Raw genomic sequence first — 15,533 nt, forward strand, 5'->3', positions numbered from 1 at the left:
GGACATTTTTATACTAGAGGAACGGTACCCAGGTACTACAGGGCAATAGTTTTACAAAGTACGGTATGTTTTAATTAAATCAGTAGGGGGCAACAGCATCCATTGCTCAAAGGAGGTATATGCATCTCTCATGACTAAAGTCATTTCCCACTTTCAGCCTTTTATTTTATAGTATTCAAATATCCAACACTTGGATCGTATGAACACTACATGCCCTGACCTCATATCCACAAAGCTTATGTACAGCCCCCTGGTGGAACCAGCGGTGAGGACCCTGAAACATACAATGTTACCCACCATTGGCTTATAAGAATTCCCTCATTACCTTGAGGACAGATCCATGGAACTTCCAGACGTACTGGAGATGGGCGTTGAGGAGCGCAAGGCTGCACGGAACGTAGGAATCTTCTATCTCATGATCTCGACATCTGCACAACAAATTTCCAGAATGTTTTTTTATAATTACATTTAAGTCAGATTTCAGCATACAATTCTCTGTAAAAGTGATCTGGGGCCCACTGATCACTGCCACCAACTATCCCCGACTTATAGTACACGGAACATATTTACTTCTAGCTAGCAGCCTATATTTTCTTATAGATAGGTGTCATGTGCAAGTTAATTTCCAGGCATATAAAACTGCAAATATGTATTTGTGAATTTATTCCTAGTAACAGCTTTTTATGGCTCAGAGGAGCTGTGTACAGCCAGGGGGGTAAAAACTTAAAACTGCATCTAAATGAATGTGTCCCTTTGATTATGTTAAACTCCTCGAGCCCAGACCCATGGTTACCGAAGAGCACCTTTATCAATTTATGGTGGGTCGTAAAAGTTGAAGCCTTTCAGGACAATGATATGCCACACATATCTGGGATGCCTCAGACATTTCGACTGCTAAGATAAAACGTTAATGACAAGCTGGTAAACTAGGAAAACAGGAAAATGTCCTATCATATTTTCTCCAGTATCATATTTACAGGAGGCATGTGTAGTATGCAGATAATGGGAAACTTATGACCTGTTGTGTGGAGTTAAAATATTTGTAAGCCCTTCTGGTGAGAAGTTAGGACAGGATAAATAAAACCTGACTGGAACGGTGTTTTCAACAGAGTCATAAAACCCTAATTTGCATTTACACAGACTCTTTAGTTCTGACATCACGGGAAGAGGGGCTGTGGGCCCTGCAGCAGCTTTTAAACTGTCCTGTAACTCTAAGGAAATGTTCATTTTTGCAAAGTCAATCTGATATAGAAGAGTGTCCCATTTTTTGCTTCTCCCAGCAACAGAAACTTGATCATACAGGAGTTGTATCAATTCTGTGTTGTATCCTTTTTATTTTACAAGAAACCATTGCATTATATATTTGTATGTCATCTGTTAATTGCTTAATCTTAAGCATTGTGGATTTATTTTCCATATTAAATTTCACTTAATAAGTTCTGTGTTCTTACAAATTCATGCAACAGTTTGGTCAAAACGTTACATAGTTGAAACAGGGGAGAACATTGTGGTTTATGTTAACTCTGATTAAAGTAAATTATGGTAGATTAGTTTTAAGCTTGAACCGAAGGTTTCCTGAATAAGAGTGTCAGCTCTTCACAAAAAAAACCTTGGTGGTGGCATAATTAGTAAACCAAAGCTAGTGTGTGGCACAGATAGGGATGAATTTAATAATTTTAGAAAGACCAGGGGGTAAATGTATCAAAGTCCGTTTTTTTCATCACGCGGGAGATCAGCGTTTCTGCAGCTAATATTTAAAGTGGCGATGGCTTGTAAAGACAAACTTGCCTTTACAAGCCATCGCCACTTTAAATTTTAGCTGCAGAGACACCGATCTCCCGCGAGATGAAAAAAACGGACTTTGATACATTTACCCCCAGGTGGTTGTTTTTAATTAACCCTTTGTTACACCCATGTCACTCATTCTCAGTTGAGTGCTGGTCGTGACAATAGGTATTTGCAAATGGGATATGGGACTGGATGGGCTTATGTTGCCATCCGGTCTGTGAGGGAAAGGATCTTACACAGTTTATCTGGGTTGCTGTCTCACTGTTAGTAACTGACTCTTACTGACCACTTCTACTTGTGTCATCTGCCACCAGAACTCGCTGACTTGCGAATGCCAACTGTGTAATAGTTGTAGGAGGATTTAGCTACCACCGACAGGCTCCTTCACCCATACCCATGGATCCGCTTACTTCTGGGTAGCTGGTATAGCTGCTGCAGTACCTCTTTGCTGGGGACTGACTGGTACCTACTACGTATCAGGACTGCTGGGTAGCGGGCAGAATGTTAACACAGAGAGACTGGGTTCAACACAAGACAGCCGGGGAACGGATTAGAGTGTAAGCTCTTATCTGTTGGTCACAGGATGCAGCAGGCAATAGGTCGTCAGACAGAATCTGTAATCAGTGATGTTTATTGCTCAAGGGGTCCTTATAAGGACCTTCTGCACACTAGTTGGAGGTACTAGTGATCATCCAGAAGCTCAGTTAGTATATTACTACAGTTGAAATACAAAATGCGGCTCTTTATATACTGTTTCTGACACACATGTTGGCAGGGGGTAATCCAGCTCTGCAAACCAATGATGAACATTTAATGAAACCAGACATTTAATGAAAGCATGATGTGAGGACCAGGAGATGAGGTTTATAGGTCCCTGGGATATCACCCATACATTGGTGATACCAGTATCTCACACAAGATAACACATATCACAGACATGATATATAAGTTCTCACCTCCTGTACAGTTCCATGATAATAGTGTAGTTATGGCTGGAGATCGAGCGGTTGAATCCCAGTTGGTCAAGCGTTGACCTGGGGAGAGAGACACCTTCTTCCACCAGGATGCCCAGATTGTACAGACCCTGGAATTACATGACCCGTCTTTATTTAATATTACAGCATGTTCTGATCTCCGTATGATTATCCTTCATTTATATAGTGCAAACATATTGTGCAGCACTGTACAATTAGTGTCACTTACTGAATATGCCATGATAACAATAGAGGAACATACAATTATCAGGGCCATAACTAGGGCTGTGCGACAGGGGCAACCGCCCAGGGCGCAGCGCTGAACGGGGGCGCAATTTAGGAATATTTTAGGTTAATTTGGTTAAAATTGAGGGCTAGGGGGGCGGAATTTGTCTTTATCGCCCAGGGCACTAGAATTCTAAGTTACGGCTCTGACAATTATTATTATTTTCTTTATTTAGCTGTAACATATTGTGCAGCATTGTATTAATATCGCAATATTGCAAAAAGCAATGAAACAACAAGTTGAGAGGACCCTGCGCTCTAGAACTTCTAGAACAATCTAAAGGAGATAAGGGAAATGCGATTTAAGGCAGAACTGCTTGTTTTGTACAGTGGACCAGTCACGTGTGATCACAGGGTATAGTAATGCTGTATGTACCAGCCACCCAGGTTCTATGTGAGCACGGAAATAGGGAGTCTGGTTCATTAACAAACACAAAATGAACGTAATGTGCATTTTTTAAAAAAAACAAAAAAAAAAACTATGGACATTGTTTACATACGTTGTCTGTATTCAACAAGGAGCGGATCTGAAGATACCTCTGATGCTGAATAAGGATCTAGGTCTGCTCTACTCTAACAGACAAGACACTGCAGGATACATCCAATACATATGTGTGATATCAAGTGGTAATAGAACGAACAAACAAAAAAAATCAATTAATGTCACTTGATTCATTAAGGAAAGTTAAGCAAAACCATGTTGCATTGGAGGGGGGAGTAAATTTAAAGTGTGAGGACAGATTTATATTTGGGGTAGGGCATGTCCTAGATCAACTTTAGATTTCAGTATACAAATAAGCTATCAGGTATTTGTGTGCTACATGAAAAAACAGACAGTATGTTCCTTTTGTGCAAAATAATAAACTAATTTGCACCCCTTGCATTGCAACATGGTTTTGCCCAGAAAACTTGAGTAAGAAAACTTACTCAATTTTTTGTTTAACTTTCCATAATGAATCAGGTCCATAAGTCATTAATGATAAAACATTTAAAAAATTGTATTAATGTCTTATATATATAAAATGCATTTTTTACAGTTGCCCCTGATTGCAAACACATGTTCTAGCTGTATACACAGCCGTTATCACTATCACTCGGCACTTACAATGACCTGTAGTTGGAGCCAGTGATAGGATAGAAAATGACGTACCTTTGAGATGCCCATAGCTGTGTGCGCTGGAACCTGGCATGCCCTTGCTGTACATTGACTATGTGCATACACCCCTTACCCTAAAATCAAAGGCTGTAGTAAGGGTCCTTTGCGCTCGAAGGTGAATTGGGCGTTTTTGCGTTCTCTGGTGCATGGTCCAGTTCTGGGCATGCACAGAGTAATTGTGCGCATTATATACACTGTATCGACATTTACGCTCCTTAATAAATCAGACCCATAATGTTTTAAAGTAGGAACTAGTACAACAAGGTTAACTTTACTTTGCACAGGGCAGCTCTGGAGACACACCAGAACTTTATTGCAACCTCGGAAATAGTTTAGTAAATAGGAATAACATCTTTTTTCCTTTGTTATAAATTCAGGATGTTACCAGCAGGTGGTGCTGCTGAGCTACAACAAGAATAGGTTTGTCAGTTTAGTGATTGTCATCAGTAATAACGTCATTGACTGAACAGTGGGGACATGGCTACAGTTTTATTTGTAGCTTGTAGTTTTATTTGTAGCTTCTCCTCACTCTTCTTTATCCCTCCCCCATTGCCTGCGATACGCTCTCCTTGTGAAGTTCAGTCCAGTCAGTATCTGTCTTACCTTATATTTTAGCCCCCTTGTCTACAGTTGTACTGCTTTATTCTCATTTATCTTACCAGTTTCCTTTTACTCCAGACTTTTCCTTCTCTACAACTTTAAATGTCTTTTCTTTTCTTTACTTGCTCCTACTCTGTCCCTACATTTTTCTCTCTGATGCATCATTATCAACGAAGAATCAGATGCTGGGAAAATGGCGTCACGAAGCCCCCAAATGTGTTTAGGGGATTTTCTGATTGGACACAGTAGAACATTCCAGGGTATAGGTACTGCAAGGGAGAGATTATAAGGGGGGATGATAGGTGTAGGTCCATGGCTAATTGATGAGTAAGATTGAGGAGATATATGGATGAGTGTCAGGATGAGGGCATAAATCTGATATGATTAAATAGAATATTAAATGCCAGGGTCCAAATAAAATATTGCATTGATACATAGAAATGAACATGATTTTCCCCTCAGAATAAAAGTTTCCTTCATGAAACATTTGGTCAATTAGTCCAGTAGGAGGTAATTAGGTTGAGCAGACCCTTTGTGAGGAGACCAGCTTAAGATATGCAGAACATAGACATCCATTGTTTTGATCATGTATTTCACTTCCTAATTGACTTTCTTTCAATAGGTATAATAAACACAAAATAACCACTAGGTGTAAATTAGAGAGAGCCATATGCCTAGCTGGGAATCTTGGAGACCGAGACAAACCTGAAGGCTCTTTATGCAAGTATATAGAAATATGAACTTCAAAGAAAATGCCTTAATATTTCATATTTTGGGAAATTAGTTTGCCACTCCATACTGAGGGGCAAAAACCACACCCTGGTTGTGAATTATATTTACTAGCGGTACCAGGGAACAGCTATAATCAAATGTCTTTGGGAAAGGTATGTTAAATTGTTATAATTCCATAATGTTTGATATATAAATGTGCGGAAGATTATGACTGGTTTATTGAAGAGGGAGTTATGTCTCTGGGATATATTTGTGAAGAGTTACCAAAGGTCAAAACTTTTGAAATACTTTCTAGCAAACTATAGTGACACCCAGGGGACATTCCTGCCTCTATTAGCATCAACACTGCCCCTGTGAAGGCCATCCCATTTCATTTTTCTTAAAAACATGTGTTGTGAAGGGGCAAATTGTCAGTCTTTTGGAAAATCAATCATTATTGATAATCTATCCACCTTCACGCCAATTTCCCTTGGCCAGAATATACCACTTATTTGTAAGATATACTCTGAATTTAATCCTTTAAACTGTTTTGCTTGTTATGTATGTCATGTCATCTTGGTTGTTGTTAATAACATGTAAGCATCGTACATTTTGTATATTAAATCTAAAAATTTAATAGTTCATATCCTTATTGCTCTAAATGAATTCATTGCCTGTGTAGCAGAGATATGATTTTTTTACCATGCTAAAACCTTTCATTGCTGAGGTGTGAATTGTGAACACATTTGTATACCAAGCCTAGTGTGTGCCTGCATGTACATTTGTGTCATAGAGCCTTGAGGGGTTAAGGCTAAGCCTTTGATTGCTGTGTGCACCTTGCTAACTGTGCGTAACAAGGAGTGCTCATTGCGTGCCAGTGTGGGACAGGATAGTGGGGTCCTATTGTCCTTATTCAACAGATGGTGGCACGACCGGAGTGCATGTGGTTGTATGAGCGTTGTTTGGGGGCGATTCAGCAAATCTGTAGCCTGTGCGATAGGTGGGAAGACTGGGTGCTGGGATCGTGTGTAACCCCATACCATAAACACTTCCAGGTCACGTGTGCGCAAAGTGCGGTTTGTGACTGGTAAAGGCAGTTAGGAGAGGTTTTCCTGACAAATTAGAGGTGACACATTGTCTGACAGTGTGAATATATGATAAGATATTAGATCAGGTAATAGCTAAAGGGGCTTATTCCCAACAATGAGGCATAGACAGATGCAGGCATGTAGGAGCAGTTTAGTTTAGTCAAGGGTCAAGTTTGTTAGCATGGGAGTAATTCATTTATGCTTCAAACTAGGGAGAGAAATGTCAAAGATTGAGGGGGTGTAAATATCAGATAAAGGATGCTGGAGGGCAGAAAATAATTAGACATGGGAGGATGAATTTTTGAAGATACTTTAACGAATAACAATAAATTAGGCATCTGTATGTCAGACAGAGCCATGACTCTCTAGTACCTGAGGATCTCGCTGTAGGGCAGCGGCGGTGTACATCTGCACTGCTGCATTCACGTTCCGCTTCCTCCTCCCATGGGATGTGTAGAATAAATCCCCCATCTTAATCTGAGCTGCAGGACACAAAGAGATAGCAGAGTGTAAATATAAAGCAGAATGGGACAATATAAGTATGTATAATTCTTAAGGCTCACGGCTAATATCATAAGCTTGTAGAACAGGTGGTAGAGGTCTTCACCTATAGCAGCCACCTTTCCTGTAGAGCTTGACATGCTCACAGGCGCTCAGATATACCCAGGTCTTAAACTCAGAGTAGTACAAGCTTATGGATAAGCCGTAGTGCAGGCAAGAGGATGATGGTAGGTGATAGGTGTAGTCAAGAACAGGCCGAAGTCACAGGGCAAAGGCAGGCAGCGAGTGAGGTCCAGTCAAAGCGTCAGGGCCTGCAGAGAACATGATATCCAAGTAACAGGCAGAGGTCAGGGTCACCAGCAATAAATCACGGACCAAGAAACAAGCCAGAGGTCATACACAGAAGGATCTATCCAGGAGTTCAGGAACAAAGCACAGGAGCAACTCAGCAGCCAGGAACCTGAACGCTAAAATCGTCAAGGAGGCTAAGCCCTCCCTGCCTTATATACCCAGACTGTCCAATCACAAGAAGGAGACACAAAAGAGCCTAATCAGGCCCATATAGCTGCTAATTAGTTATTACTCTGCGCACGCACCTTACTGTCAGTTAGCCGGACCGTGACAGTGAACAAAAGAAGCATCCCGGCTGTCGCCCTGGTGACAGCCGGGACGTGTGAGAGGAAATGACGTCCTGGTCATCATGGTAATGGCTCACAAATAATTACATATCAATCATCTCCTCATTCTGTAACTGGTACATAGTGCCAACATCTGAAGAGTAATCCTGGGAGTACTGGCCTCTCCCAGAACCTCAAAGTTCCTGTGGCTGCCCCTCTTCCCCACATGTTGTACTATCAGGTCAGATGAAAGGTGAGGTGAGGACTTTGGCATATGTTTGTCAGAGATTCTGTGCAGAGCAGTGGTAGCTAGCTGCCACACTTCAGTTCCAGCCGCCTGAGTATCAGAATCACAGGGCTTCTAATAGGTCATCCTGGATTTAAACAAATTCAGGAACCACATCGTGTCCTGGAAGTTCCCGACCCTGGAATCCTGAGGGCTTCCATAATGGCAGAAGGGAGACTGCTGTGTTGGGGTCTGGATACTATCTCTCGGGATTTCTAATGGGAGGGGACGCTTGTGACGAAACGAGTTTGATAACACTTTAACCAGCCTGTCCCTCGTTTCTCACATAATGTGGATTATAGCAAGTACTTTTTATAGCTCTTACTTTTGTTTCCCAGCTCAGCAGAGTACAACTGCAGTATCTAATTACATTTGGAAAAGGGGACATTGTAGCTCATTATAAATATGTATATTGGTTAATGTATATTGTTGATGTGGCAGTGAGGCTGTTATTTATTGTCCTTAAAGTGAAGCCAGGGGAATTATGGGTAGGGATAAGGTTGCAAGATACTGGTGAGGGGGAAAGCTAATTAGCATGCATTGTTCTCACAAGACTACTCCAGACATTTGGTCTATAATCTGGCAGGGAAGGTTCTGTTTAAGTACAGCTCATCTCCACTCCCCTCTCCAACTCCCCTAGTGCAGGACTGCCCAATGTTTAACAAGAAGATGCCCAGGAGTTTGCCCAGGGAGGAAAAAGCACTGTTGCAATTTGACCCTAGCTATAAAGGAGCCACTCCAGGGGGGGGGGGGGGGGTGATATTCATTCTGGGATTTGATTAATGGAAAGTGCAGTGTAGCTGGTTTTGAGTTTTCGCTCTCTACCAATGAACTACAGCTGCAGCTAAGAGAAGAACTCCATGTGTCTTTAAGTCAGGACATCCAGGTGACTGTAGCTCCTTAATCTAGTGGGGTAAGGGACAGATGATGTGGTGAACCTGCCTGGCATTTATTTACTGTGTTTACATAATAATCTAGTGATTGTTTTTATTACAATAAATGTATTGCTTTACTTTCTGACTGCAGTTGCCTGAGTGACTAATAAGAACCTTAGAAGGTACTGGGTAGGCTTCCCTGGCCTAGGAAGGCACCTGTGGGTGGCCAGCCAAAGGGAAGTGGGTACAATTGGGCCAGAAAACCAGTTATCTTCACAGCACTGAACCCTGAAGCAGAGATCTTAGAAGATACTTTGAGTGAGAGATTTCAAATTAATTTAATTCTTCCAGCCCAGACTTAATAGAGCCAAGGTGGGGAGGGGGCTGGGATCCCCTCATCTGGCAGTGCGTGGATGGGGGGAGGTGTATGGGGGGGACACAACCAACTGAGCGCAATGTTAAAAGTGAGAACTTGGTCCAGACTGATTCACATGCTTCCCCATTAGAAAGTGTGACCCAGCAAATGCTGACATCATGGCTCACAAGACAAGGTACTCCCACATATACATAAAGGCATTTGTATGAAATTATCATTACATAAAGCTTAAATACTACAGGATGTGCACATTTTGTGCTTCATAAAATTAACTTATTAGGATCACCCCAGAATCTGATTATTTTACCTATTTCTTGGTGAATATCTTCCAGTTTTAAGGGAATTACAATGTAACTACTGCATGGGTGGCCTGGACTGTATCCTACATTAACAGCCATTTTTACTCGTATAAACCTGCATCACAATCCTTTGTCAAAATCCTTTTTCTGATAATAACTACTGTCGTGGTGTGAGGACGACATTTGGAAATTTAGAATAATCTATTTTTTTCAAACTGTCTTTTCATCAATGGAATTGCAACAACTGCTGAGGAAAGATCCACTTGCTGTGATTTTGGTGCATTTTGCTGGAATGGGAACATACAGCACAAGCGCTTGTCACGAGTACAGGTAACAGGTGAGTTAGACAATGTCCCATTCCCTCTGACTGTATACTGACCACATTACCGGTTTGGGGTTTCCAGCTCCACCTCAGTAAAGCAAACTCACCATAAGAAGGGGGCCGGTCACTATGTGTTGACAGGTTATAATATTTCCACATACAGTCAATTTGCAGAAATCGGCTCACTAGACCATCCTGAAAAAAATATAGATTATAATTTTTATATAAAATAATAAGTAAAGACACAACCCCAAAACAATGTAACTTAATATTTAACTAAACAAGTATTTAATCTAAAATAACTGGGATGTGCAGAACTAATGTTTATAATGTACAAGTGTTATTGTAGCACAGCCTCCACGTCATGTACAGTCATAGCAAAAAGTTTTGAGAATGACACAAATATTATTTTTCACAAAATCTGCGGAGTTTTTTTTATGGCAATTTGCATATACTCCAGAAAGTCATGAATAGTGATCAGATGAATTGCAATTAATTTCAAAGTCCCTCTTTGTCATGACAATGAACTTTATCCCAAAAACGTTTCCACTGCATTTCAGCCCTGCCACAAAAGGACCAGCTGACATTAGGTCCGTGATTCTCTTGTAAACACAGGTGAGAGTGTTGACAAGGACAAGGCTAGAGATCGCTCTGTCATGCTGATTGAGTTAGAATAACAGACTGGAAGCTTTAAAAGGAGGGTAGTGCTTGAAATCAATGTTCTTCCTATGTTGACCATGGTTAGCTGCAAGGAAACATTGTTTTGCACAAAAAGGGCTTCACAGGTGAGGATATTGCTGCTAGTAAGATTACACCTAAATCAACCATTTATCGGATCATGAAGAACTTCAAGGAGAGAGGTTCAATAGTTGTGAAGAAGGTTTCAGGGTGCCTAGGAACATCCAGCAAGCGCAAGGACCGTCTCCTAAAGTTGATTCAGCTGCGGGATTGGGGCACCACCAGTGCAGAGCTTGCTCAGGAATGGCAGCAGGCAGGTGTGAGTACATCTGCACGCACAGTGAGGTGAAGACTTTTGGAGGATGGGCTGGTGTCAAGAGGGCCAGCAAAGAAGCTACTTCTCTCCAGGAAAAACATCAGGGACAGACTGATATCTTGCAAAAGGTACAGGGATTGGACTGCTGAGGACTGGGGTAAAGTCATTTTCTCTGATGAATCCTCTTTCAGATTGTTTGGGGTATCTGGAAAAACGCTTGTAAAGAGAAGGAAAGGTGAGCGCTACCATCAGTCCTGTGTCATGCCAACAGTAAAGCATTCATGTATGCGGTTGCTTCTCAGCCAAGGGAGTGGGCTCATTCACAATTTTGCCTAAAAACACAACCATGAATAAAGAATGGTACCAATACATCCTCCAAGAGCAACTTCTCCCAACCATCCAAGAACAGTTTGGTGATGAACAATACCTTTTCCAGCATGATGGAGCACCTTGCCATAAGGCAAAAGTGATAACTAAGTGGGTCGTGGATCAAACCATCAAAATTTTGGGTGCATGGCCAGGAAACTTCCCAGACATTAATCCCATTGAGAATTTATGGTCAAACCTCAAGAGGCGGGTGGACAAATAAAAACCCCAAAACTCCAAGCATTGATTAGGCAAGAATGGACGGCCATCAATCAGTATGTGGCCCAGAAGTTAATTGACTGCATGCCAGAGGTCTTCAAAAAGAAGGGTCAACACTGCAAATATTGACTCTTTGCATAAACTTTAATTTAACTTTAACTTTAATTAACTTGTAATTGTCAATTAAAGCCTTTGACACTTATGAAATGCTTGTATCTTTACTTCAGTATACCATAGCAACATCTGAAAAAAATGACTAAAAACACTGAGGCAACAAACCTTGTGAATGCCAATATTTCTCAAAACTTTTGGCCATGACTGTATGTTAGAAAGAACACAATAAAATTACAGCACCTTTATTTTTATTGTACAGATATACATTAGACCAGTCTATACTGCCTAAATGTCTCTATTATAGCCTTCAGGCCCTTATACCTGTTTGTTAGAAACTTAAACTGTATGGAAACTCACATAAAGATGAAATGAGATGATTATAAAGCTTTATTTTTTTCGAGGCACAGCAACAGCAGAGTATAACAGGCAATGAAATCAGCATCAAATCAGTATGCAAGCTAGTTGATAAAATAACGACAAAACAGCATCCTACTAGTTTCTTATACTTTCTTAAATAAATGTGTGGTTATGCAATTTTATTTTGCCTAATCTGGAGCAATTATTTATTCAATTTATATATCCCTTGTCTATATTATACAACTCCTAGAATAGATCCCTCATTAAATTTCTTACAAACATAAACACACCCTAAAACTTTCCTGTAACCTTCTTCTTACAGACATTCTACTGACTTAATCAAAAGTAGAGTATAATATAAAAATTAAGTATAACATGGAAGTTTATGATCTATCAATGTCTTTTCCTCTACACATAGACATGACAGGTATTAGAGGTATACTCACAGGGTCCTGCTCGCAGATAAAGGCTGCATTGAACTGGGCGACCTCAAACCCAGTCTCCGCAGCCTGGATGTTATAGAGAATAGCACCCGACCTATAAGAGAGTAAAAGGATATAGGTAGGAACTGCCCATCATAAGACTAGTGACACAAGTGAGGTGTTATCGATGTGGCTCTGACCAATCCAGGAGTAGAGCACTAGGCAGGGTGGTTGGTCTGGAGGAAAATTATTCAAGTCCATGAGCTTGAATAAAGTTCTGACTGATAGAAGCAAGTGCAGCTGGGACTGGTAGGTACAGGAAAGGTGGTAGTGACCTGTACTTCCAACTCCTACTGTAGATATTCACCCAGAGCCACCAACAAATATCATGCAGAAAACCTGCTTTTATATCCCGACTAAATACTGAAAATTTGAACAAGAATCTTGACCAAAAGTATATATATATATATATATATATATATATATATATATATATATATATATATATGTACACACACCAAACTTCTCATCTACTGGGAATCAACTAAGGACCCCTCGATCCACCACTACCATTTGTGGAAGAGGAGACGAGCAATTTAGAACATGAGGACATGCACTGAAACTGGAGAGAAGTAGGTTTAGAGGAATCTGAGGAAGAATTACTACACAGAAAAGGGTAGTGGATAAGTGGAATAGCCTCCCATAAGAGGTGGTAGAGGATAATACAGTAGACCAATTTAAACATGCTTTGGATAGACATAAGGATATCCTTGCATAGATTAAATGATCAAATAGGGTTTGAGGTTACCATAGGTTAAAAAATGGGCAGACTAGATGGGCCAAGCTGTTCTTATTTGCCATCAATTTCTATGTTTGTATGAGAACTACTGCAGCTCTATCCAAAGATGCCGCTAAGGTGCCTGCAGTAGCCGAGGCAAATCCTGATCTGGACAGAAAGGGCCATAAACATTTACAAAGGGAAAACTCAGACAGTGCCGTACTAAAGTTCTTTGCCTCCCAGTTGTGTAACAGCCCAGAGGAGAAGTACAAGAGCAGATCGGTAGTTACTGGGGTTTACCAAGATTGCTGTAGGTAACTATCCAGAGCGTTTCGTAGTATGGCTCCCAGGTACCCGTTCTGCTCCCCTGCCCATTTAGTCCACCTGAAGGAAAATGAGAAATATTAATGGTGATTTTCAGAGGTGCCTGATAACATTGTGGGGCGAGTCTGCTGCTTATGGCTGCACATAATGACGTGTCCTATCGCAGAATGTATAATGTTGGTTTCTTCTCTCATATCCTGTGACACTATATACTTACTAAGAAGTGTGAACATACAAGATATGTCAGGCCCATACTGTATGATAAACAAGATATCAGAGGTGTATTCAAACCCAGTCCGATAACATGTACAATGTCCAACCCCAAAAAAATCCACATAAAGTTCTTTCTTTAGTTAGTATTCAACCAGTTATTTCATCTGTTCCATTGTTTGTCTCCAAAGCAATAATCATATATACAAAAGATGGAAATGGACAGGATTAATATATATTAATTTCAAAACCAAAAGATGTATGTTAATACCGGAAAGAACCACTAAAAAGTTTTGCTTTTCATTAATAGATGCTAATAGAAATGCATGTGGGAATAGTATAGTAATAAAAATATATGTTGCTTGTTAATGCACTTAGATTGCGTGCATGTTCTCTTCCAAGTTAAAACATCTTATATTCTCCCAGATTTTGTATGAGAGAAAAAAGAAAAAAAGGGGATCGGATATAAGATGAATACCTTGACAAAGGCCCCAGAGGCAGGGTTGAAACGTGTTAGTGAACACGGAGGAGTAAATAAACAGCAGTATCCACTATCCAAATCGAGGATGATTGCCAAGCTGCTATTTCCTGGGCTTGTACATCTCTATGCTGGTTTCATCTGCACCTGAGATACCTTGTATGTTTATTGTTTATGTTTTGAGTGTAGTGACACTCTTTTGTGTATCAAGGCAGCCTTCTGTAGGAAGCATTTTTTGATAGGGATCTTTTTAATTTTTATTTATATATTTATTAAGAAGTGTGTTTGTGGATAGGACAACAGATAATAAATAATGGTTTTACTTACACCACAGCATCATATGGCAGCCGGTCCACGACCCCCGGAAGTCCTCTTATCCAGTAGGCGGAGAGGTGCACAGCCGCGTCGATATGTCCCCGATGAGCCGACTTTAGGTAATAACGATAGGCTGCAGACTGAGCAAAGTCACCATGTTAAGACCACACTCATACAGGTTCACAGACCCTCCGATATGACTCCTTCCACCCAGTGTAAAACCCTCCTGAAACGCTCATCTCATTTCCGACTGCTCTTACCAGTGCTAAATTAGATAATTAATTTACACTTCTGAAATCACTCTTCTAATTCATGAGTGATCTAAGCACAGGAAACTGCATTGGTAACTTATTTGGGAAATTCTGATGCAGAATATTCTATACTGGGTGGAAGGGGTCCTGTTAGAGCCTGAGGTCACAAATGATGTAACTCTGCACTATTGCCCAATCTTATTACATCCTAACACAAGGAGCACAATGTAAGGGTTGTTTCCTAACCGCAAAAAATGTGGGCACACAACGCATTTCATTTTGTGAAAATCAGTTCAACCCCCAGACATAGGAACATGCTGATTTCCTCTTTTAAGAAGTCCATTTGCCAGACTCTGCGCACAGATGGAAATGTGCATGACGGAAAAATAATGGGAAACATTTTGTACCTTATCATTGTACTAATGGCGGAAATAACATCTCTAGGTGTAGGTCAAGCAAGGCAAAAACAGAGCTTCTTACACACGTGATACATGTAAAAAGTCTACAGTGCTGATGTCCCCTCATGATTAACTTATAACATAACTGAAGCTAAAGTGAGAAGTTTTTTAGAAGAAAAATGGAAACTTTTTAAGTAATGAAGGGTTGGTACTAAAGAGTTAACAGAATACATTTTGAGGTGAATATTTTATTATTTCCACTACATATTTTCTGTTGTATCTGCTAATCTGCAAAACTAGGTACAGATTATTTCAGCAATATTTCCATTGCGGTTATTTGTGGTTCTTAAACAAGTCTTAGTGGTATATTTAGTAAACTGAAATGGAGATGTTGCCTATAGCAACCAATCAGAATCTAACTGTCATTTT

The 15,533-nt window shown here is 40.4% G+C and overlaps 1 protein-coding gene across 2 annotated transcripts in view; it reads right to left on the bottom strand.

Moving 5' to 3' along the window:
* The window catches only part of LOC142140651 (protein sel-1 homolog 3-like), a 58,279-nt gene that overhangs the window by 1,279 nt on the left and 41,467 nt on the right, over window positions 1-15,533 (bottom strand). For both annotated transcript variants that reach the window (XM_075198392.1, XM_075198391.1), the window contains exons 17-23: window positions 14,468-14,595; window positions 13,429-13,512; window positions 12,375-12,465; window positions 9,986-10,073; window positions 6,975-7,084; window positions 2,745-2,872; window positions 326-428 (exon numbers count right to left, since the gene is read on the bottom strand). In XM_075198392.1, coding sequence (XP_075054493.1) covers window positions 326-428; window positions 2,745-2,872; window positions 6,975-7,084; window positions 9,986-10,073; window positions 12,375-12,465; window positions 13,429-13,512; window positions 14,468-14,595 — 732 coding nt within the window. The remainder of the gene's footprint in view (window positions 1-325; window positions 429-2,744; window positions 2,873-6,974; window positions 7,085-9,985; window positions 10,074-12,374; window positions 12,466-13,428; window positions 13,513-14,467; window positions 14,596-15,533) is intronic.

Source organism: Mixophyes fleayi, chromosome 2 (genome assembly GCF_038048845.1).
Source record: "Mixophyes fleayi isolate aMixFle1 chromosome 2, aMixFle1.hap1, whole genome shotgun sequence".
NCBI classification, from domain to species: domain Eukaryota; kingdom Metazoa; phylum Chordata; class Amphibia; order Anura; family Limnodynastidae; genus Mixophyes; species Mixophyes fleayi.